The 25888-nt window shown below is 35.8% G+C and overlaps 1 protein-coding gene across 1 annotated transcript in view; it reads left to right on the top strand.

Moving 5' to 3' along the window:
• Positions 1–14593: 14593 nt before the first annotated feature.
• LOC148952352 (uncharacterized) overlaps positions 14594–25888 on the top strand; it is a 32153-nt gene continuing 20858 nt past the window's right edge. Inside the window, exons 1-3 of the mRNA XM_089088941.1 lie at positions 14594–14716; positions 15778–15950; positions 22638–22928. Coding sequence (XP_088945067.1) covers positions 14677–14716; positions 15778–15950; positions 22638–22928 — 504 coding nt within the window. The 5' untranslated portion in view covers positions 14594–14676. The remainder of the gene's footprint in view (positions 14717–15777; positions 15951–22637; positions 22929–25888) is intronic.

Here is a 25888-nt window from a genome sequence, read left to right as displayed (position 1 = left end):
AAAATTTGTCTTTATGAAATGAGTTTCAATAATTTTGAATGCAGTTTCCTAATCGCAACTTCTTGAGTCATTCGTAATAAATAATTTGACTTTTAAGTCGAATAGAATTATAGAACGTATTCACTGCTATACAACTTCGATCTTAAGTTGGATTTTGAAATTGACAGGCAACAGATTGTTTTTACAACTGAATTAAAAGTTTGCAGATCTTATTTATTTTTTTTTTTTGCTGTTTTTAGATGAGATTTTCTTAGTGTTTAATACTCAATTGTTGAACGCCTGGTAGAAAATACAATCTTCTTTATGAAGCATTTTACCCTCCCCCCCCCCCCACACACACACAAAAAAAAACCCTTCTATTGAGAAAATACTTAGCTATATACTAAGCTATGTACCAGGTTGGGGAATTAAAGATTGAACCGGAAGTTACCCCAAAAATATGATTAATAGATAAATTGTAGATTATTGCCTATAGGGGGGGGGATAGGGGGCTATCATTTTTAAATGATAATGCCTCATTTTTTTTTATTGAAAGCAGGGATGCCAAAAAGATAATTATTTTTTTCATTTAAAGTGGAGACATAAGAAAATGTAATCAAATTCCCTGGGAAACCATTGAAATATTTTGATAGACCCAGGGCCCCCCCCCATTAGGACTTGTTCATTTTCTTACGGCTTTTGCGAGTTCTCATAGGCTACTGGCCTAATTTAGCTTTAGTGTGTACTCGCTTTCATTTATATTATTTGGATCTTAATGAATGCCGCGGCAAATCTATGACTCAGTTTTCCAATTATTTGAGGTATATCTGAATAATTTCGACTTTTTTGTTGTTGTCTTTGTACCCCTTTACTCATACCGTCAATTTTTTTTTTTCAAGGAACACTAAGCTGTTTAACGTTATTTTGCACGTTTGTTTGAACTATATAGTGACCTAGTTAATTATTAAGTAAATTATTTTTCTAATGAAACCAGAGACGGTATTCTATCAAGGTGGTATCCAGAGGGGGGGGGGGGTAGGGAGGCATTACATTTAAATGATAATATCTCGAAATTTTTTTTATTGAAAGCAGGGATCCCAAAAAGTTAATTCTTTTTTAATTTAAAGCAGAGACGGCATCCTATCAAGGTGGTATCCAGATGGGGGGGGGGTAGTGAGCTATCATATTTAAATGATAATACCTCGATTTTTTTTTTAAAGCAAGGGTGCACATAAGTTAATTATTTTTCTTTAACTTAAAGTAGAGACTTTATCCTATCAGGATGGTATCCAGAGGGGGGGCATAGGGGTTACTATATTTAAGTGATAGTGCCTTGATTTTTTTTTTTTTTTATTCAAAGCAGGGATGCCAAAAAGTTGAAAAGTTGACAAAAAAAAACAAGATTTTCTTGAGTTATACTTGATACAGCGCTTGCATGGTTTTATCGTCCAAAGGGAAAGGGACATATGCGTCCAACCCGTTTTTTTTATTATTGATGAAACGGGTTTACTTTGAAAACATTCATTCATTTTTACCAGACAGATTCACATTAAAACGAATTGGTGTGACGAAAGTGATATCGACATCCCCGCCTAATGTTGTGCTCGAGTGATAATGCCGCCCTTGATCCAGTGCCCAACTTACATTAAAAGGCCAGGTCATTATAAAAGCTTTCAATTTGGTAGGTTCAAGGGGGAGTCTTTGACAGCCTTATGACCTCAGGGTACTAGATGTTGCAACGTTCTTATGTATCTACTGTGGTTTAAAAATTCAATCACCCTACAAATATTACCAAAAATATGCACAAATATAACAAATGTAACATTTGGAATATTATAACACTTTTTTCAAAGCTTTGAAGAAAAGCAAAATAGGCTAAATACCGTAACTACGGTTGAAAGCTATTTTAAAAAGAAACTCTTCGGAGATTTCCATGGAAATGACCATAGCAGAAGCTTTGAGCCTGGGTGGGGAACAAAGAGGAGTCTTTGAGTATTTTGACCAAAGGTGACTTATTGTTGCGACTTTCTTAAATTTGATAATTTTTGTGAGCATTTGGAAATCAAAGCTTAAACTCAATAACTGATACTAAGTGTCCTAAAATTTTGCCTGGATTAGAAACCGAACTTTCGAAGGAAAGTTCAGTTTGGCTAGCCGATACTTACCTCATACGTTGGTACATCTATTAACAAAAGCTTTCTTCGGTTTTGTAACACAAAGACGGGGTCAATACACCACAATTCCTCCGAAAAACAAACGTTTCCACAGCGATCCAGTCCCTCTCCATAACCAGTTCAGACCCGTTTCTATTTTGAACTAAATCCCTTATAATTCCTTAACTCTCAATGAGCGGGGAGGAGGGAGGGACTCTATTGACCAACGTATGAGGTAAGTATCGGCTAGCCAAACTGAGCTTTCCTTTGAAATTTCGGTTTTGTCGCACTTACCTTATACGTTTGTACATCTATTAACGGAAGCTAAGATTCTAAACGAGTTTGTGATGAGTTCATAATTACACTAATGTTAAATATTAGCTTCAACCTCAAATATTCAAATGTATAAGCTACAAGACTGTCTGAACCGTAAAAAAATCTAGAGCATCGGTTCGATCTACTATTTTATGAAAAAAGTGTTGTCTGGCAGTAGACTCCGAAGACCAGCCACCAGTACTCATTATATCAGCAAGTGGTACTGATTTTGATAGCACCCATGACGCCGTCATGGATCTTGTGTCATATGCTTTCCTTTTTCCACACTCTTCTTTTGTTGCCTCATATGCCATAGTTATGGCCTGCTTTATCCAAGAAGAAATGGTTCCAGCTGCCACCTCTCGTGGTGCTGTGTTAGAAAAAGGAATGAAGAACCTTTTTCTCTCTTTTCTGATCACCACGTCAGCTCTTCACTGTGTGTAGGTCAATAGTATTCTCACTGGACACAAGGCTGGATCTACATCTAGCGCGGGAAAAAGGATAGGAGAAGGTATCTCATGAGGCTTCACGGTTTCGAGTATAAACGAAGGGAGAAACCTTAGAATTACTGAATTATCCGAAAATTGTGCTGTACTGAAAGACAAGGCATGTATTCGACGACCAGATGCGATGGCAGTAATGAATACCGTCTTAAGAGTAACATCCTTCAAATCAATATTCCACAAGTCAATAAATCGTGAAGTTCTAAAATACCTTAGAACAAGGCCACGACCCCAGGCAGGAATATCATGTTATTTCCGCGGTGACTCGTGCCAAAAATCTGTACTATTTTCGTCAAACAAGTATCTTTGCTGATATGTGTTCCTGTTGCTAGAGCTAGCGTTCTGCATATTGCTGCTTTACAGCCTTCTATTGTTGATGGTGTGAGGTTTCGACCAGTTTTTAGATATATCATGAATTCTGCAACTGTCTGAGTTGCAGAATTAATCTTCCTTTCACTACACCAACCTGCAAATACTTGCCATTTTCCATTGAAAAATTCAATGGTAGATCGTCGCTGGACCGGGCAATTGCACGGGCTGATTCTTTAGAAAAAACCTCTCTTTTCGAGTCCACGCTCGATATCTTCCAGCCGTGTAAATTTAGATTCTTCAGTGCTAGGTGGCGAAGTCGACCCTGCTGGAGGAGATCTGACTAATCTCCAAGGGGTAGAGGCAAGTCTACTAGCAGGTTGAGAATATTCGTGTACCAAGCTTGGCGAGGCCCTCGTGGAGCAATTAGCATTATTTCGGCAGTTCACAGACTTTCGAATCTTCTCCAGAACCTTTGGGATCAGGGAAAATAGAGGGAAGGCATAGCTGTGTTTGTTCGACCAATCGTGGACAAGGGCATCTGCGCTGATCGCAAGTGAATCTGGAACTGGTGAGAAATATACGTCGATCTTCCGGTTCAATCGAGTCGCGAATAGATCGACTTCTGGCAGTCCATACTCTTTTGACAGGGCTCTGAAGACACTCTCGTTGAGACTTTATTCCGTGGGCAGACCTTTTTCTTTTCGTGACAGTGTCCCGGCTACTAGATTGAGTGACCCGGCGATGTCCCTTGCCCTCAAGTGAATGTTCAGGGCCATCGTAATCTTGAAGAGCTTTATGGGTTCCTCCTCTAGGGAGAAAGAACGGGTTCCGCCCTCTTTGTTTATGTAATTGACTACAGTCGAGTTGTCCGTCACTATTATGACTACCTCGTTTCTTAGCTCCTCCGCAAAGGCTTTGATTGTGTTGGCTACGGCTCTCATCTCGAGGCAATTTATATGACGAGATTTCTCTTCTGGAGACCAAGTCTTCGAAGTGTCTTGATGTGGGTCCTCTAGATAGCCACCTCGCCCGTAGGTTGAGCTGTCGGTGAATATTGATTTGGAAACAATAGGGGGCTTGAGAGGAAGGCCTTGACTCAGCCAATCTTTGTTCAGCCACGGTGAAAATGCCTCTTTCATCAGTGCTGCTCCAAGACTTGTCCCACAATCTGAGCATTAGTAACTGACATTTCCTGAGATGTAGTCTGTTGAAAGAAATTGCTCTTGAGCCCGCATTGATGAGTCTAATCAGCTTCATCAGTTGCTTTATTGAGGCATACAGTTTTTCCAGAGCTGCCTTGATTGCATGTATCTAGTTCTTAATCTTTTCCGGTGTTGGGTCCACCTTCTTTACCACCTGGTCTACCAGAAAACCCGAGATATATGATCCGTCGCACAGGTTGCAATTTTGATTTCTTGCTCAGCCTGAACCCGAGTCTGTGCAGGAGAGTCATCTGATTTCTGGCTCAGCATGAACCCAAGTCTGAGCTGGAGAATCATAATAGTCTTTACATTGTTCTTTACTAATGACTTTTGGTAATTGTGCAGAATTTATTTGCTCATGTAAGTATGCCATTGGATGGTTTGAAGATGAGTATAGCTCACGATGGCACTTTGAACTGATATATTTTGTTTTTGAAAGTGAACCCTAACGTCATTCTGTGAGTTAGGTCCTTAAAGTCGGCAGAAAAAATGAAATACTTTCCAGAGATAATATTTTTGAGTATGCTCTAGAAAGAATATTTGAAAGATGCTGCTGACATCTATTAACAGAATCCAAGAACTTTATCAGTTTTTGGAATACTGTCAGGAGAGACGTTCTCTGTCTTTAACATCTTTATGACAGTACCTAACGTGAGGTCACTGTATGATAGCATGCTCAAAGTCACTCGTATGGAAGAATCGAAGGCCAAGGATAACTTTCTTTCAACTGATATGAACTTTATGTCCTCTACTTATCCAGTTGATGGTAACAAAATGAACTTTGGGTTTATGTGTCGTGGTTGTGAAGCTGAATATGCGTCTTAACATTTGTAAGCTCTCTCTCGGTCAGGGATGCCGAAAGGGTCAAAGAAGTACTACGTTGTCAACGATATTTTCATCAATTTTATAGGTATATACTGTTATCCAGCTAGCATAGCAAATTTGTAATTGGACGCTGGAAGTAAATCAACTGTAATCACCAGAAAAACTTACCACATGCTACACCAGACCTATATGTTAGCGCTGTAGTCGCTACAATACTATGCAATGACGGTACGTACGTCCAAGTCGTCGTGACCTTATATAATGGTGGTCTGTACTTCCAAAGCATTATGACCTTATGTAATGAGGGTCTGTACTCCCAAGGCGTTATAATCTTATGTAATGGTGGCCTGTGCACCAAAGGTGTTATTATCTTATGTAATGCCGGTCTGTACGCCAAAGGCGCTATGACCTTATTTAATGACGGTGTGTACACCCAAGGTGATTTGACGTTATGCAATGACGTCATGTACACCCAAGGTTTTGTGACCCTACGTAATGACGGTCTGTACACCCAAGGTGTTATGAACTTATGTAATGGTGGCCTGTACACCCAAGGTGTTATTATCTTATGTAATACCGGTCTGTACACCCAAGGCGTTATGACCTTATATAATGACGGCAAGTATATCCTTTATGTAATGAGTAATATACCATACCATAAATATTGGGTTTAATACACCCAAATGATTAAAAAATACAAATAATTACAACTAAGACACAAAAATTCACTTCTGTAATATTCTGTTTCATGATTTCTGCGTACTATCAAGGTTGCCAGCTGCCAATATCTAAAAAGGGGTAAAACTGAGGAAAAGGGAGAAATATTACTCAAAAACTGAAAGTCCGTGCTTTCGCTCGGCCCGGTATGTCGAGAGGATCAAAGGAATTATCACGTTCTGAGGGTGGCTAATTCTTTGTTGTTGACTGCAGTTCTTCTGAGTGCTGCTTGATGAAGTTTTTCAGCATTAGAGAGAAAGGTAACGTGATAAGCTGTTTTCTCTTGAATGGCTCAGTTGCCAAAAACCAGCTCTGCCGCCGAGCGAGGCTGTTGGACGGTAATGGTAGGCCTGGGGCAAATGGTGTCACCTAGTACTTTGTATACAAGGTCCAGCAACTCTACCAAAGAGACAATGTCCTCTGTTTTGGGATCGGTGTCTAATCTTAACCAACTATAAAATCTTAATTATTAGATGCTAAGCCTAATGTAAGCTGGACTATCCAGACCAGCTTATCCCTTACCAGAAGGCCTATTATGCCATAGGCGTTATAACCTTGTGTAATGGTGGTCTATACGCCCTAGGCGTTATGACCTTATGTAATTACGGCCTAAACGCCCTAGGCGTTATGACCTTATGTAATAACGGTCTGTATGCCCTAACCGTTACGACCTTATGTTATGACGGCCTATACGCCCTAGGCGTTATGACCTTATGTAATGACGGCCTGTACGCCCTAGACGTTATGACCTTATGTAATGACGGCCTATACGCCCTAGGCGTTATGACCTTATGTAATAACTGCCTGTACGCACTAGGCGTTATGACCTTATGTTATGAAGGTCTGTACGCCCTAGGAGTTATGACCTTATGCTATGATGGCCTATGCACTTTAGGCATTATGACATTATGTTATTACTATATGTGCGCCCTACAAGTTGTGACCTTCCTTAAAGACGGCATAGATGCCCAATTCTCTATGACCTTGTTTAATGAAGGCCTACATGACCTAGGCGTTATGGACTTATGTAAACTTATTAAATATAACCTATGAAAGGCATTATCCATACCCAAATACTGGATTTACCGCAGCTAGACCCATTAAAATACAAATAATTATCTGGCCTACTAAACACCAGGCCTAGAATAAAAGTAGATATTTATATAAATATAGATAAATATGTTAAAAATGTGTATATGTTTCCTATGTAGGAAACATAGGAGAAACATTTCTGAAGTGTATCAATGCATTTTAAAAACGCATAAGAGTTTAAAATGAAGAAGGTTGCAAAATTTACATAATATGGTTTTTTATCTTTTCAAAATTTGGATTAACCACTTTAGTGGTACAAAAATGAACAAAAGAAAGACTCGTGGAACGGTCTTTTAAGGTACTAAAAATCAAATCAAAATTTGAATTTTTATATACAGTATCGCAATAGTGTCCTGGATACCTCTATTGAAGAAGGTATAATCATTAGTAAAGATTACACATACTCCCAAAAAGATGTTGTGAATAACTGTGCAATATGCATGCTGGGAGGGTAGGAAGTTCCTCTCCTATTACACAAATATTTTGAGTATAAGCTCATTTTCTTTTTTACTAATAAAAATGTTTTATAGGTTGAATTAAAACCAAGAACTACCTTGGCTAGTGTGTATCCTTGTGACCCCTTACACCACAAAATAGAAACTGGTCTGAATTGGTTATGGAGAGGGACTGGATCGCTGTGGAAACGTTTGTTTTCGGTGGAATTGTGGTGTCTTGACCCCGTCTTTGCATTGCAAAACCGAAGGCAGCTTTTGTTAATAGATGTACCAACGTATGAGGTAATGGCGACGCCAAAGTGACAAACTAGGATGAAAATCTCATTATGTTCCTGGAGTTACTTCAGTCTGTATATTATTTCATTTAATTACATTTAAAACGGATGAGCTTTTCATTTTTTACCTAAGAAAATAGCTGGCATTTAATTTTTCTTCGTACCTAATAAACCATTAAGTGTTTTTTGTTTCATTGTAATTGAAGTGTGTTCATGTGAAATGTTTATCATTATTTTTCAATTTGATAAATTTACTCCTTTTAGATGCAGTTTATAATTTGGCTGATATTAGGTATTTATCAGTTTATAATTTGGAATGAATCCCCAAAAGAAAAAATGAATGATATCCAACAGAGCAGCCAAAAGCAATAAAAAAGCAGCAGTTCAGGCTAAGCCTATATGACATATTCTATAAAGAAGCCATAAAAAAACTTTAGAATGCATTTTTTTTTAATTGTTATTAAAAACCAGTTTTAATACGAGAAGGCTTTTTAGGAATCCAAAAGAGCAAAAAAAACTATCAATATCAAAGTCGCCCATTTCAACTGTTTTAAAGGTGACAAAACAGATTTAAGCAAAGGGCATTATGAAAAAATTAAGCTTCGAAGGTCGAAGTTATATTCATAGTTGTTACCCAGATAAATGACGAATTTTGTGATACATTGTTTGAATTTTTGTATGCAGTAATGCTCGATGAAAAAAACTTCTAATTTTGGTGATAATTTATGTTAAGAATACATAGCTAATAGATTCTTTAACTACTCGTATTATACAAGGGTTCTGAAACGCCACAGCCATTTCGTTTCTACCAGATTACTACTTCTCTTAATGAATAACGAAGAAGAACAGTTTTCAGCCAGTGACTTGTGAATTTTTGAACTCATGAATAGGCTCGAATCTGTTGTAAATTTAAGCTGTGATTTGAGAAAGACTAATGAAAACATTAATGTTTGCGGTCAACATTGATCGCGCCGGCGGCGCGCCACCGACATCTTACCGGCGGCGCGGCGTTCCTTTGTTGTTCCTTCGACCCTCCCAGCTAGTATTTCTATGTCTTCTTACCCTACATCAGGCAAAATATTCACGAAGAACCATGGAAATAACTTTACAGAAAATTTGCACCTTAAGCTTGACCGTTTCATAATATCTTCTTGGGGGACCCAATATTCAACCAATGAGCTTTTTCAAAATAGTCATCAACAGCGTAGTAACTGAAATTGAAGAAGCTTTTTTATAAATGCTAATGTTTATATTTTGTAATTGTATTATTTTTGCTAAAGTTATACTAAGTACAAGCTAAATGTGACCTTCGGATGAAGAAATACCGGTGTTTAAGGGGAAATCTTGTATCATAACCGCTATAAATCTGACAAACAGCAATCAATCAAGGCTTGACATTCAAAGCAATTAGAAAACCTCAAGTATACCAATATTTACCTCCTTTAGCACAAAGCACAGATTTTCACGGATTTAAGAGAACGGTTGTATTTTCCAGTGATGGGCTAATTGTGCCATGAATAGGCACAACCCGATGTGGAACTGATAGCTTCCTTCAGATGGTCAACAATAATGGTTCTTGAAATATGTTGACTTCAATAATTCCTTATGATTAGCCGCCATTTCCTGGCAATAAACAACAGATGTGGAGCAACAGCGCGTGCTTTATTTCAGAAGGAAATTTGCAATTATTTTGTCTTTTAACCTTTGAGGTTAATTGCTAATTTTTACTCTCTTTAATTACTAAAAGATGTTTATAATTGAAGACTTGAGTTTACAAGTTTACAAGCTAAACTTAGACTTCAGTTTCAGGTATGCTAAAAGGGGTCAAGAAGTCCACGTCCCCCAGTGTCAGATCCTGGAGAGGGAGAAAAGGGGATAACTCCCCTAGCATGTCTTTTGGTGAATTTTTATCATAATTTAATTGCATTCATGTGAATCTGCCGAGCCAAAAAAAGTTGACCACGAAGTGTAGTCTACGAGTCTGCTAATAATAAAAATGGAAATAAAAATTAAACTCCCCTCTTCCAGAAACCTCAGTGCCCTCGCCTGGTTTCCAAGAGGTCTTGGAAACAGAGGTGATTTTAGAGGGGACACATGCCCATGGCGTAGAAATTTCAAAGGTGCAGAATTTCAAAAAAATAATCCAACGGTTTTAATTACTTAAAAACAAATTATTAAATAAAGCAGTGGGCACAATCGGCTCAAAGTATAAGCTAATTGAATTCAATGTGTCCTTTTTCCCATACCTTCATCGCCATTTTTTGGAAATAAAAGGAAGTTTGACCGAATTTAATTCATTTTAATTTGTTTTTGTAGCATTTTGTATTCAAACCTGTTCCTATTTTACAGGCTGGTTTCTTGTAATAAGAAGGAAAACGGCGGTGTTAATGAATATCTGTAACTGGGGCAAGTCCAGGCTGAGCACTTTCTCTCAAAATCTTAACATGCCAATAAAATATTGCGTTATTCTGGCGTCTGGCAGCATCTCCCATATCTTTGGCAATTTCAATACAGGGGCCTCCACTTCACACCTTAATTAATAATGTGACGCCTTCTCTAGTTCCTTTACTTTCCTGTTATTCTCATACTTTGTATCCAGTAAAGACTCGTAAACCTTGTTCATTTATTAATGAGAACTCCTTGAAGAAAAAGAAAACGGGTGTCATTAAAACCCTTGCATGATTGAACTACAGTCCTAGTAAAGTCCGCACTCACAAGGGGGAGGGATTTTACTGGTTTTGAACATTCACCTATTCAAAATTGTGTCCAATACGTGAAAAAGTATCAAAAATACGTAAAGACAAATTTTTGATGCATTTCGTAAAGGAAATTATAACTATACATTTTCAAGTCGTTAAGTCCTTGCAACACGCGGAATTGAACCTTGGTCCATGGATACAGGATTTAAGTGAAATAAAATATGAGAAATTAAACTACTAATGTTGTATAATATTACCAAGCAAAATCATAGAGCTAAGTGCATCCTATAAACTTTAACGCACATTTCAATTTATTTTTTAATTCACTGTAATTTTTGATATTTTGAAAAAAAATTGGTGACTGTTTTGGCATTGTAAATCGTCCTTGTGAGATGGAGGATTGAACCTCGTCCTGGAAGTTTCCGGGCCTTGCATCAATCGTGCCGCTGTCACAAGGTAACTACTTTGGATATTTAGGTAGTAAGTGAAATGGATGCAGAACATAAGCACCTCATCTCTGAGTAAAATAATAAAAAAAAACAATTTTTTCAACTGAAAGTAAGGGGCAACATTAAAAATTAAAACAAACAGAAATTATTACGTAAATAAGAGGGTCACCCCCTCTTCAATACCTCGCTCAGTAAGCTGAAGTTCAAATTTTGTTCCAATTCTTTAAGAATGACCCCTGAATCACAAAAGCCGTTTAGAATAAATAGCTCTTCTGAAAGTGCTAAAAAAAAACTTTAACGTATAGAGCGAGGTATTGACGAGGGGGTGAGCCCCTCTTATTTACGTAATAAATTCTGTTTGTTCTCAGTTTTAATGTTGCTCCTTACTTTCAGCGGAAAAAACCTTTTTTTATTTATTTTCTGATCGTTTTTTTAATAATGCTGGGAAATCTGTCGTGCCCTTCATGGAAAATTCCCTTCCCCCATGAAAAATTCCTATGTTGAACAAAACTTTCGACTTTGAACTATGTTGAACAAAGTGGTTATCTCAAATTTTGATCGGGTGACTTTGGGAAAAAAGAGCGGGGGAGGGGGCCTAGTTGTCCTTATTTTTTTTCGGTCAATTAAAAATGGCACTATAACTCTTAATTTCCACTCGAATGAGTCCTCTCACGATATTCTAGGACCACTGGGTTGATATGACACTCCTGAAAAAATTCGAACAAACAAATAAACGCGCATCCGTGATCTTTCTTCTGGTAAAACATACAAAATGCCAAATTCTTTTCAGACAGGAGCTTGAAACCTCTACGGTAGGGTTCACTGATACCCTGAATATGATGGTGTGATTTTCATTAATTCTATGACTTTTAGGGGGTGTTTCCCTTTTTTCGAAAATAAGGCAAATTTTCTCAGGCTTGTAACTTTTGATAGGTAAGATTAAACTTTATGGTAAGACTAAACTTATATATTTGAAATCAGCATAAAAATCCGATTCTTTTGATGTATCTATTTGTATCAAAATTCCGTTTTTTAGAGTTTTGGTTACTATTGAGCCGGGTCACTCCTCATTTAAAGTTCGTTAATTACGAATTGTTTGAAAAAGAATATGTATTACGCCGAAAAGCGTGCGGCTCTTTCGTAGTAAAAGCCTATTAACTGAAAGTAAAGAGCAATAATAAAACTTGAAACGAACTGAAAATTTTCCCGTATTGGGAGAGGGATAGAAGGAGATTCTTGTTGTATACATATTGCCTAAAAATCCCGTTTTTTATAGTTTTGATGACTATTAGCATGAAACGCTGTTTATATTTCGCTATTACAAACTATTTGATAGGATTAATTATAAAATCGACCGTCAGGATGAAAGATTTCCATTCTCATTCACGAAGTAACTACAGTAATTTGTCTGATATTGACAATCCTACGTACCAGACTGGAGGAGAGGATGGGGAGAAGGGGGACTGATGATATCACTAGCAACATGGCCATCAAAGTGTAGTGCAAGAAAGCTCACCTGACTTCAAATTTTGATGAAATGAAAAAAAATGAACGTGGATTGACAGTTTAATTTATATGTTGATATTCATTCTAGGAAGTCCTAATAGTTGTTTATTTATTAATGTAAAAAAAAGAAAATGTTTAAAATGTGTTTTTTCGGTAAAGTAGAAATTATATTAAGGTTTTTAGAAGCCACGAGGCGCGTCAGCCCTATTCCTCATAGTTTCTGCTCATTTTGAGTTTGAATCGGTTATTAATTGTAATTTCTGCTCTTTTTGGGTTTCATTTAAAAATTGATGGCGATTTAGTGTAGTTTTATACTTGAAAAATGAAAATTGTTTGACTTTTTTTCTGCTCCTGTTTGCTTAAATTTAGCTTTTTACTTTTCTTCAAAAAACTTCTTTTGTGGAGAAAATATTTTAAGAATGATTATATCAAAATATTGTATGATCTGCAGTGGCCTAATCCGGTTGGATTTGCTATTGACTCTAATAAGTAAGATGGTTTATAGTTATACCTAAGCAGTTATCAGCAAACTAAGTTTTGTGTCTAAGGGCACCATTTCATTTCTCTTTTAAGGAGGTTTTAAAAGCCAATGATTCTCTTAAATAGAAATATCAATAAAAATTTCTCCTTTTAGCCTTTTTTATGAGTTTTAGCCTCGGGCAAAGAGGTATAGCACTCACCCAAATGGCTCAAGTTTTTTTTATGCATATGACCAATTATAATCGATTCGGCTAAAATAAAGCTTCGCTAAAAATTTTTCACGTAGATAAATGGTTTTTTTTCGAAAATTATTCCCATGAATTCGTGATTTGAGCGCAAGTATGTGACAAACCAGTCATAATCTTTTTAAATGTTATAATAATAACAAACATGTTGCTCCAAATGTGTCGTTTTTCATAATAATTAAAAAAAAAAATTCCACAAAATAAGTTTTTCAAAAAAAATAAAGGACTCCATTAAACCAAAAATGAACAAAATAGAATCAAATAATCTACCAGGCTTACAACTACCATATACAACTACCACAATTTCCAATCGAATGAGCCCTTTTTGAAGTTTCTAAGAAAACACTTTCTATAAGAACCTTATATGCCCCCAGGGCATAGCTTACAACCCTTGCCCTGAGGGTTTTGGGTGGAGGGCAATTTTCATCCTCAAAGACCTAATTTCCAGAACTTTCAACTACTTTGAACAAAATGGCTATCTTATAATTTTCATTGGGTATGTTTGGGGAAATAATGGGCATGGAAGAGGGGTTAGTTACCTTTTATTCTATTTCGGTTAATATTTGGGACCTTAACCCTTACAATTTCCAGTTAATCGAGCCTTATCCGTAGTTTATAGAACAACATATAGAAGACTTGATCTTGAAGTTGAAAATTTTATAAGCAAGTAAAATCTCAGAATTTGGAAAATTGCAGATTGAGTTACTGAATTGACTTCTTCCTGGAAATTTAGAAGACATACATAATTTCGATACCAGGTTTCCGAAAAGTTAATTTCATGTTTTACACGAGTCCAGCAACATATGAACCTTAAGAAGCAGGCTTTTAGAACTAGAACAAGTCCAGTCTGTTTTTCCCAAGGCTATTTAGTAGGCTAAGCAAAAAAAAATTATCTTAACTCTAGAAAATTTTTCAAAACCCACAAGAAACTTTATTTTGATTTCACGATTACTATCTTCTATAAATTTCGGTTCCTGTCACTGAGATGAGAGCAACTGATCACGGGGGGGGGGGGGCAAGAAAGCAATAGTGTTGCTCTACGGTACAACTGTTGGAAATTATAAAAATAATTATAAAACTTAAAAATTGTTGGGTGCAAAACTGTAAAAATTTTCGAACAACATCGGTCCAAAGACCTCCTCTGTGTCTGCCTTAATCATTCCAAATATTTATTTAAACATTCCAAATTTCCAAATCTTGTTGAATTGAATATGTCGCCAAGAATTTTTTTATCGCCATGGAAACTACCATAAGAACAATAAAGCAATATATTATTAATTAGGAGAAATAAACATCGGAAGCAAATGTTCTTGCTATTCGATAAAAGAAGTTTGGAGGGTAATTGAGCATTTCCTCAATGGGCTACCGTATGGTACCTCCCGGCAGTGAAGCTATTGGACTGTACAAATCTTGTTAAAGCTGAATAGAGTTTAGTCTTGAGCTATCAGTCTTGACAAAGCCTTTGGAGGATGTACAAGAAGCCAACGCTCTCTGGGATTTTTCCTAAGCGTGAGTTAAGCTTCTTTTTTGCAATGTTCGATTTTACCTATTTCAAATACTATATTAGAATAAAATGTATGTAATATTGTGTATATGTTAAGGATCATGTGATTAATATATCAGCCCTAACTGATCCTTAGTCAATACAAATAATAGCTACGAAAATCAGGTAGTTTTACGCACTAATAGGGACATTATAATGTCTGACAAATATAAGGCATAATATTTGGAATGCACCGTGCACAAAAGAAAAAGTTTTTTGCCGATAATGCTAGCTTTAAGCATATTTTTTTCAGCTGCCTAAGGCCTTAAACGGCTAAATTTCTTAGCTAGCAAAAAATGGCTATGATGTAATAAAAACAGGCAAATAAACAGAGAATTTAAAGCCCATGCCTACTTTCGTCCCAACACTTTCAATTTGATTAACCTATTTTGAGGGTGCTTCAAGACGTTGTTCTCTCTCCCCCGGCCCGTTACCAGGATTTGTTCCGGGGAGAGGAAAACAACACCTTGCTTTTCACCCTCCAAAATGGTCCGCTAGAAATTATTTAGTTTGTGCCTATAGTAAATAGGAAATGCAATAGGATTTATATCTTGCATCTGATTTACTAGTCCACAACTACAAGTTTTAGACGCGTAACATTTTTTTATTAAATCAGTTTACATACGGTTGGTGTTTCTTTTTTTTTCTTCTTTCTTCTTTTCTTGCATTTTCTTACTCACTAGTTGGGCTGTGTCCTCTCGTCTTAAGGATAAACAATCGTAAAATCTGTAGTAAAAAGTCAATGAATGTTCCTTCAAATGATATATGAATATTTTGCTTCTTGCATCCTCCCCCCTCTCCTCCTAGCAGAATTTATGAAACTTATCAAATTAAGATGATTGGAAAATCTGTCACATATGCGATAAATTGGCTTGTAATTATTTACACTGCTATCTTCTGTACCAAATTTTGTCCATTGGCCTATTCGCTTTCTTTAGTATTTTGCTGCTTATATCAAAAAGCCTATGTGTATCATGCCATAACTCTTACGTACTATATCAATTTTTAAGATGCATTTTAATTTTAGCAATTGATGCTTGCAATAAAGACAAATTTATTAAGGAGAATATCAAGAGGCTAAGAAAACTTCAAAATGAGAAAGTTAGTGCCACGAAGCAGAGTGCCAGAAAGGAGCCTCTTAAGGCACTGAGCTCCAAAAACTATAAACATGTAACTTCAGTTATCGGCAACTATATAAAGGTAAGAGACAGTAGTTGAACAAATCTATTGAAGAAGGATAATATTCTATAGCATGACGCTGTTCAGAATGCTAAACAAAAAAAAAATATTCAACAATTAAAATATTTGATTAACAAAAAATATTTATTCGTTATAATTGTTACAGCGAACATTCCTCGAACCTTGGGTCGTATTGGATTTAATTGAGAGTATTTTAAAGTTCTGCAATATTTTTCTTTCTCCATTCAAGCATAAACGTTGAAGATGATTCCGTTGATGAAACGTTGAAACGTTGAAGTAGACTTAAAACACAAAGAGGAGCTGCATGAAACCAAAGACGAGTCGAAATGAAGTCAATAAAATAATTCAATCCTAATCACTATCAATAAATAAATAGAATTCTATTCAAACAAAAATAACAATGAATAATCAAGCCAAACTTAAAACAAACACTAGTTGCAAACATATCCTCTCTAAATATAAGCCAGAACGTCCAGAACGACTGATAATAACTATTATCCAGAATATAGTAATTCTATATAGTTAATCAGGACATTCTGGACCAGAATGTCCAGAATAATGATAATATCCTTGGGAATATGTAGTTCCCTGTACCTAAGCAGTAATAAATTGCTGGTATCCGTCCACTTCGGTTTTGATTTTCTCGTTTAACAATTGCTGTCTCTGAGTCCATTGATCAGCGATCTACAGCATTATGTCACTTGATATTGCTTTTAGTGATATCAGCTGACCAAACATTTTTAGAGCAAGCAGAACTTCCCATTTCCTTCTGAATGCTATTACCAATGAATATCAAACCTAACTTAAAACAAACACTAGTTGCAAACATATCCTCTCTAAATATAAGCCAGAACGTCCAGAATGACTGATAATAACTATTATTCAGAATATCCACTTTATATATAACGACCAAAGCGTCATTTGTGCTCTGCTGAAAAAAAAAACACTCAAGATTTGTGCTTTTATTTATCATTAAAGGGGCATAATTTTCTATGGGGCAGGGGGCCAACTGCCCCCTCCAGACCCAAGTTTTCACCCTCTCCCAGGCCTCAGTTTGCTCCCCAGATGAAATTTAGTTTCTTGTCAAAATTAAGATAAACTTATATAATTCAAGTATCCAGAGAACCAGGTCAGTTTTCTTTAGTAGGCTATATCTTTGTCTTTATGGTAATATATGACTCATTTTACAGTTTTCAATGTCATTTTCTCTTGATTTGGGAAATTTGGCTTCAAATTTCTTTTTGAAAAAAAAAAACACCAAACAAACAAAAAAAACAGAAAAAAAGAAAAAATGAAAGAGATCAAAATAATTTAATCAATACAGATAAATGTCTACCAGGATAAATACTTTTAGATAAATACTAAAATGGAAAAATAAAGTTACTTAATAAGCAATGCGGTGGCATTAGTGCATGGTTTTATTTGTAATAGAACCTAAAATTTTCTTCGGGGCAGGGGGGAGGACTCGAGCAAAAATAATGAAAGAATTATCTGGAAAAAATAAATGGGATTGTAAAATCTTATGACCTTTACCTAGGAGTGATTAAAAGGGGACACAGTCCAGGAGCTCATCAATGTGCTAAGATCTTACATCTTTTGTCAGAAAATGCTTAAAAGGGAAATTTTGAATTAAGATCTTACATCTTTTGTTGTTTTTATGAAAATTTCTTTTTTCATTCTGCTCTGATCAGTGGTCTGAAAACAATGATGAGTATATCATCAAAGTTCTCTCATTATTGTTCTATTTGGCAAAACAGTGGCGTTCTTCACACTTTTTGCTAACATCAGTGAGCTGTAAGATCTTAGAACAAAGATGAGTTAAAAAAACGATAATCTTTGCAGAAAGATGCAAGATTTTAGATGTAAGATCTTTGTGCTAAAAAACAGGCCTATTGTATCTGAGCCTCGATCGTTTTACTTTATTAGTTAACTAATAGATTGATTTTACCGTTTTTTTTAATAATTCTTAGTTAACTTTGAAAGTTTTTTTAACAAACTGATTCTTAGTAAACTGAAAAGTTGACTATGATACTACTATTAAGAATTCTTCGTTGTTAGATATCTACAAAGAAATTTGAACTCGACAGCTCATGGTTGCCTTATGGTAAAAGTCTTGGCTCTTGCAAAATATTATAATTCATTGGTTTCCCAGATTGAATAATGCAGCTGTTTATGAAAAGCAATTACTCAGAGGCTGCGTTTTTAATGCTTGAGTTTAGATTTTCGTCTTATAAAAAGAAACAAGAAGTTCAAAATTTTCACAAAACATTTTATTTCGGCCTTCTTCATTCTTTTGACTTTTTCAGGCCTCACCTTCCTGGACCTGATGGTCTGCTCCTAATTTCTTGTTTGGCTAACGCTATTACAAATTCGAAAGCTCTGCCAAAATTTTCCGCTCTAGTTCCAAAATCCTTGTAAACTTTCTTAGTTCACTAACAAAAAGTAGATTTATCAGTTAACTAAGCTTTGTTTAAGCGAACGCAACTCTGCACTTTTCTTTTTTTTTGGGGGGCGGGATAACTAAACCCAGTTTGACAGATTTCTTTTCAACGCATCTAGCGTAGCTATTTTGCTATTTCCTATGTGTATACTGGTCTAATAATAACTATGATAACCTCAACCATAGGTTTAAACCTTGTGGGGTCTCTGAAAACCTCGTAGCTGAAAATTCTGAATTTAGTACCTTGTGTGTTTCTGTTGTCATGAGCAGTTTTCAAAAATGTAGATAGAGGGTATGCTGAATTCTGACAAAATTTAAGTAAGATTGACTGCTTATTTTGAAACTTAACACAACTGGAACTTTTTTTCATAGCAAAACAAGGTTCTGGAAAAAAGAAGATTGATACATTTTTTGTTTGTCAATTTTTTTTTTTTAGTGCATCACAACAATTATGTACATTTTTTTTTTTTTTTTTTTTTTTTTTTTTTTTTTGGTGGGGACTCGAACCCCACCAAAATGTTATCCCACTTGTAAAAACGAAACAAAAATAAATAAAAGCACATTTTTGATGCGTCTTTAACGTTTTTTTATCCCTCCCCCAAAAAATCCCGCCTCCCCGAGCAAAAATACAGGATACGGCCTTGTGTATACGTCCCAACTTTCCAGCTTAAATATACTTATTTAAAATCGTCTTATTCATTATGTAGCTTAAAAATTCCACCAATTCTGTTAAAAACTCACTGCAGCAGGGGTCAACACAGTAGTGCACGCTCCTCCTCCACCCTAATGCGTTCAAAGCTTCACTCTTTACCCTTCCTGTCAGGTTCCAGCTTCCTCAAAATCCTTCTTTATGACCTGTTCCCACCTCATTTGGAGACGACCTACTTTTTGTTTGGTCCCAGACGGATGGCCAAAAAGTAAAATCTTTGGCAATCTGCCATCATTCATCCGTAAAACTTGGGCTAGCTATCTAGACCGTTCTTTCATTATAATCCTAGAAACTGATATCGAATTCTATTTTTCCTACAAATTACTGATTAATTTACAGCCAGCTTAAATGTTTACATTTTTTTTTTTCATTCATAGAAAGGGAACATGAAAAATTTATTGAATCCTTTAACCTCACCCATGTTCCGGTTTCAGGAGAAAATAATCCTTTTCTCGAGCGGTGTATTTATTTATAGCTTTAGTTCTCAGGTCATTTCTTTCTAATGAAAATAATAATTCATTACTTAGCTAAGGGAACTTATTTATTCCTTGTGACAAACGACAAGGAGTATTTTCACCTAGAACTGGTTGACTTTCTGAAGTAGAATTCAAGAGATTCAAAACTATATTTTGCTAGAGCTAACATTTTGTCAATAGGAACTTAAAACAATATTATATATTTAATTATATATTATATATTTGGTTTAAATATTAATCTTGAAGGTACTGGTGCATTATACGGACACTTCTAAAAAATTAAGTTTGGTTAATGCTAATAAAATAAAATAGCATGAATATATAATAGTTTATTAAAAAAATTGGGCTATATATTTGCACATTAGGGGGCGAGGGGTAAAGGATACCATATATTAAATACGTAACCTAACCTAGGCACCTTTTTCTCCTCCTAAACCCCAAAAACAAAAGTTTAAATATCGTAAACGCAATGAAAACTACTCTTTGCATTCCATTTCTCAATAGCGGTCTCTTGAAAATAACCAGTCTGGCGGGTTTCGTCTCTCATTAGTATATAAAAGTGTACGTTTAACGCACCAGTACTATCTTGAAATTGATAAATTTCAATTCGTATCTAATATTTCATGAAATAAACACAAGAAAAGTACAACAGTCAAAGTTCTCCTTCTTCTTAATAGGTTACATTGATTTTTTTTTTTTTTAACAGGGGTAAGTAAAAATAGATATCTTCAGAACAAAACAAAATGGAAATCAACACTATTCTTTACTAGAAACGACAATTATGACCGAGCCGCACCATAGATTTTAGACAAAAAAAAAGATTTTAGTGCCACAGACTTTCTCTTTATTTTAACGTCACACTTGCACTTAAGAAGTGGAAAATGGATAGAAATTACTTGGAAAGGCTTACGTCAAAACTATTTAGTTCCCAACTACAATCTACTAGTATTATATCTTAATACCTTTTCCCAAAGTCCTGTTACAGACAGAACAACTGATGCGCCAAGCTTCTATCTTTTTCTTGTTAAAAGAAAATTATGCCTTAAATTTAGCCTCTGATCGATCAATAGCGAATCTTATGCTGGGGAAGTTAAACAATGCTCAACTCGAGAAATTAGAGATGCCACACATAATTAGCGCTACGGTTCTGCTTAATTTTGGTTTTTCGACCAGTCTGACTATAATGTGGCCCGCGCATTAAACTATCAAGAAAAAATAAATTAACGGCAGTGAATTAGCGCGATGAATAAATGCCAATGATTGACCTCCCAGAACACATTCAATTGACAACAACACGAATTTCTCGGAGGATTTCTTGCCTTAGCGGTAAACTCGATGATTTATGAATAAATGATCCAACCATACTAGATTTGAACTATAGTTACCAGGGGGATTTTTGAGCTAGAATTAGTGGACACATTTTAAATGACTTTTTTAAGCAAAAATCCTTACTATGTAAGTTTCAATGCTTAGAAGAAGGTTCGCTAGGTTGCTTGTTTTCAGCAAAGCAGCGCACAAGAGACGTAGTGCTGCATATTGGCCAATAGATTTAAAATTTGTTGCACAGCTAAAAACTTGTACAGGATATGATTATGCATATCTTAGGTAATGCCAATTGCAGACTTTCGAGAATTGGGTAAGCAAACGTCGTTTTCAATGGTGTATGGAAAATGATTATTTTGCAAAAAAAGCGCACCATTCTTTTCCAATCTACTTTATATATATTAACAGTCCTCTAAGAGTGGGGAGATTCTCTTACCATGACTTTACTTCCCTTCTCCTTCCTCAAGGGACTAGGACATTACATTTTAAAATATGCGACGTTTCCTTTTCGTTCTCTTGGCACCAACGCTTAATAGTATACTCAGGATTTACTTACTGGAGAGGGAAATTTTATTCAAGGATTAGCATATGATCTATGCCCATAATAATAGTCTAAAATAGGTAAATACTGTGTGTGAAATGACAATGAACTAATATGGTTGAAACCGTGAATTTCTGAGCCAATGGTATTCCAATTTTTCTACCCTGCCTTCTCCAGCATAATGTGTATCATACAATCCTTATAATTCGACGGATATTCAGGGGGAGGGGCACTTTTTGTAAAGCTGCGTCTAATTGAGCGAGTACTTCGCAAAGTAGCCAAAAGCTTAAGCTAACTTATGTCACCGAACTGTTAAATTTCCGATCTGCATAACTGTGCAGTAAACAAATCCTATTTTCAACATATTTAATGCGGCATTGCTATTTAAAAGATAATTAAAATTGGTGCCTCTGTTTTTCTGGTTCAAGAAATGCAAATTGTTTGAATCTGTACATGACTTCAACTACTCCTCAGAAAACCAATTTCTTTAGACTGAAATTATCTTGAAGCATGATTTGAAGCGTGTTATTTCCCTAAGTGTTTCCAATCTTAACAGAACTGTTGCAGTAGTTATTTGTGGTTGCAAATCATCAATCTCGGCTTTTTCTTGAAGTTGACATAATATATGGAATAAACAGTGCGAAAAGTCTAGCTGAGTGTAACGGAGAACAAAACAGTGATTAATTTTATCGGATCTATAACGACTTTTCAGCAATCACCTCGCAAACATATGTTCATGTTATTTTGAAGATTGAGCGTTTTTGAAAGGATAAGTTCCGATAATTCTTGTTTACTTGTGAACTTAGTGTGTTCTTTTTTTTAATTATATCAAATCCCCATAATTACATAAAGGTCTCTTTCTGTTTCCACAGCTATATGTAATATCATAAAAAGCTTGAAAAGTCCCTCATTATTTTCAGTTTTCTTTCTTCAACTCCCTACTCTCTTTCTTTCTTCCTTTCTCTCCCTTCTCTCTCGCTCTCTCTCTCTCTTTCTCTCCTTTTTGCTCTTTTAATTTACGTAGTCCCACATAAAATTCTTCAAAAGCCTTTTCAGCAGAGACATTTTTTCTAACAAGGGCTAAGCTAAAAATTGAAATTTTCTTTTTAAAATATTTCATTATAATCGTGGCACCCAATATCCGTCTTTTTTTGAAAATTTCTATGAAGAAAATTACTCATTATTTGGTCATTTTCAGAATGGAGACAGTCCAGATGGTCGAAATTCAGTGCTGTCTTCTCGCTCACAGTCAGTTGACAGGACTAACAATAAAAAGATTAGACCTAAAATAAGAGGAACAGAATCTCAAAAACCCGATCAGCGTAAATCAATGGGTTCGACTTCATCCCTAGTAAACATTGAATCTCCCACTGTATCAAAGTCGCCAGTTGATAGCCTGGTTTGTACCGGAAATGGTGAAAAAGGAACTGATGACTGGAGAGCAGAAAGTGGAATACACATGTATTCCGACACAACTATTTCATCAGAGGTAAGGTGTTCAGATTTTTTTTTTTTATCCAAGCATTTTAGTTCATGAAGTATGTGAAGAAACATTTGCTCGTGGCATGGGCATGACAGAGCGAGGAGCTCATCAAAACGCATATAACTGTTATTGCTGTAACTATAGGTGGTCAATTTTAATTTAATTAATTTTAATTTAATTTAATCAATTTTAATTTAAATAATCTTAATTTGATTAATTTAAACTTTATTAATTAATTTCACTGATCTGATTATTTTAATTAATTGTTTTTATTATATTTAACTTAGATTAATTATTTGTAATTTAATTACATTTTTATTTTAATTGTTTAATTAATTTAATCAAACGATCTTTTAAATTATATAATAAATCAATACGGTCTTGAAATTTAGATTTTACCCTTTTCGCATGTGAAAACGACTCAAAACTACTCTCAAAACTTTCGGTCTGCCCAGTGCTTCTCCCTTGAACCAGTGCATGTTGAACCATTTCCTACTGTTTTTTTCCTTTTTTGGGAGCAAAGACAAACTCTGGTCCTTGAAGTCAGCCGTCAAGATTCTATAAAATTATTAGAGCTACTTTAACCGAGAACGAACTTATGAAATAAATAACTTATGAGAATGCATTCACGAAAACGCCTGTTGAAGAACCCTGTAAAGGAACGACAAACATCAGCTTGTACTACAATCTTGCGCTCCGTAGATCTAATGCAGTGGTTCCTAACCGATGTTGGGTCATACCTCCCCTAGGTTTTTCTAAAGCCTTAATGCCCCCTTCGTGATATTTAAATTTTATTGCCCAAAATTTTACGCGTATTGATATGAAGGAAGCTTAACAGTCCATTAACTTCGGAACTTTTTTCGAGCATACTAATGAAAATTTTGCCTAGAGGGGACATGGCCGAAAATAATTTGGGAACCACTAAGCTAGCATATAGTCAGCCAAAAGGTGCAAGTCCTGAAAATGATCCACCATAATATTGCCATGCAACACGGATAGGGCCTCTGCCCTATATTGGGAATCACGGATCTAATGAGAAACAAGTTCCATGTCAGCTAGACCCCTTGTTCAGGCATGTAAGTAGAAAAGTCTTTTGGAGGGGAAGTGTGAATTCGGAAAACTATACAAAAAGGCTAAATATAAGTAAAATATATGAGATTATGGATGGGGATCTTTCCAATGTTTAGAGTTCGTAATTGATTCTACCACATTAATTTATTTGCTACACTTTAAAAATTACTGTTCATTTTTGTACGGGAATTTATAATAGTCAGACGAGTAGCCTATAGAGCATACTACTGCGATAAATTAGTCGTAGCTCGTGCCCAGAGAAGACTTATAAATCAACTGAAAATCATTGTATCCAGTTTAATAATTTTAGTATCCTTTAGTCTGACTCAGCTAGCCTGTTTAAAAACTTTTTCGATAGGAATACCTACCACCTGAAAACTCTAATATCCAAAATAAATAGGCTTCGAGGTTCAATTCCTAAGTCCATTTTTTATTATATTTCTAGTACATTTTTAAGAAAAACGTAAAGAAAAAATTACACCATAGTATTCATATATTAAAAGATTGATTGAGAAAATTGCCTGTGCTCCAGCGCTTCCTAATTTCGGATCTTCTATATCATTTCTATTTAATATTTACACAGTCGTATCAAAACTATAAGTAATCACTTATCATTATGACAAAGATAAAAAAAAACTATTAAATGATAAGAATAAAGAAAGATATGTCGTTTTGGAAATTAGTGTTCCCAGCACGGCGTATCCAGAATTTTGTTGTGGGAGGGGGAGTATCTTTCAGGGGATGTTTTACACAAAAACTTCCAAAAATGTATTAAAATTTTGTTTATATTCATTCTTGTTACATTTTTAGGAGTCAAAAAATTTTGTAGGGGGTACTCAAACCAGGTACCCCTCCTCTTGATAAGGACTTGGTCCCCAGTTGAGAACTTTATCCAAGTCACTTGCCTGCTTGGGCCCCTCACTATTAGGCTTTAAACGCTTGTTTGCCTGTCATTCCAACCAAAGTATAATCACCTACGGAACAAGTACTGACAAAACTCTCCAAAAGTGACCCCACGTACCTCAGCGCCTCTAGACACAAAGTGCTGTACTACTTAATCGTTCCGAGCCAAAGTACTTTGCTACGAGCCAATACATTATGCTAGAGCGTGATTCACGCGACGAGTGACCGGGAAAGTTGTATTGAATTGTGTAACTACGGTATTTAGTTGCCAGGTTCGCATAGGTATGGAATCGTCTCCGGAGACGCGGACAAAGGGTCACTTTTTTTGTGTGGAGAGGATAGGTTTTGTCAGTACTTGTTCCGTAGGTGATTATACTTTGATTCCAACCAATTTAACGGTCCTGTGTTAATTCAGAATTCTTGGTCAACCTTCCTAAGACCATAGGCGGGCGTGCCTGGTTTGCCTCTCCTTATAGACAATCTAACGGTCCTATGTCAATCTTAAATTTTTGGTCAACCTGTCCGAGACTCTAGGCAGGCGTGCCTTTCCAAAAGGCTTGAATGCTAAGCGATGGACATTGGCTAGATTTGGACCCCATTTGAAAATGAAACAAATATTGTTGGTATGTGTGTAGCACATGGTTACCACTAGGAAAACGGTCTAAGCTTTCATGGCCTTAGGCATCCTTGAACAAGTTCTAAGGCAAAAGAGGAATTTGGGACAATTTTTGGAGGCACCCACGGGCCCAGAGTCTCAGGCAAATGACACAAAACTTGAAAAATTCATGAAAAGTTGAAAATTGCTCAGAATGCTGGACTGAGCTGAGGCAATGAATAGATACTATTTGGAAAGTGATTGGAGATGGTGGGCATCCATGAACAAGTGCTAAATTGAGATAGGAATTTGGGACAATATTTGGGGGCACCCAGCCGCCCAGAGTCTCGGGCAAGTGACCCAAAGATTTGAAAAATTTGTGAAAAATTGAAATTTG

Source organism: Artemia sp. Qi Xiang Cuo, chromosome 5 (genome assembly GCF_049724085.1).
Source record: "Artemia sp. Qi Xiang Cuo chromosome 5, ASM4972408v1, whole genome shotgun sequence".
Lineage (NCBI taxonomy): Eukaryota > Metazoa > Arthropoda > Branchiopoda > Anostraca > Artemiidae > Artemia > Artemia sp. Qi Xiang Cuo.
The sequence above is the reverse complement of the archived record's forward strand: the minus strand, read 5'-3'. Positions and strand labels throughout refer to the sequence as shown.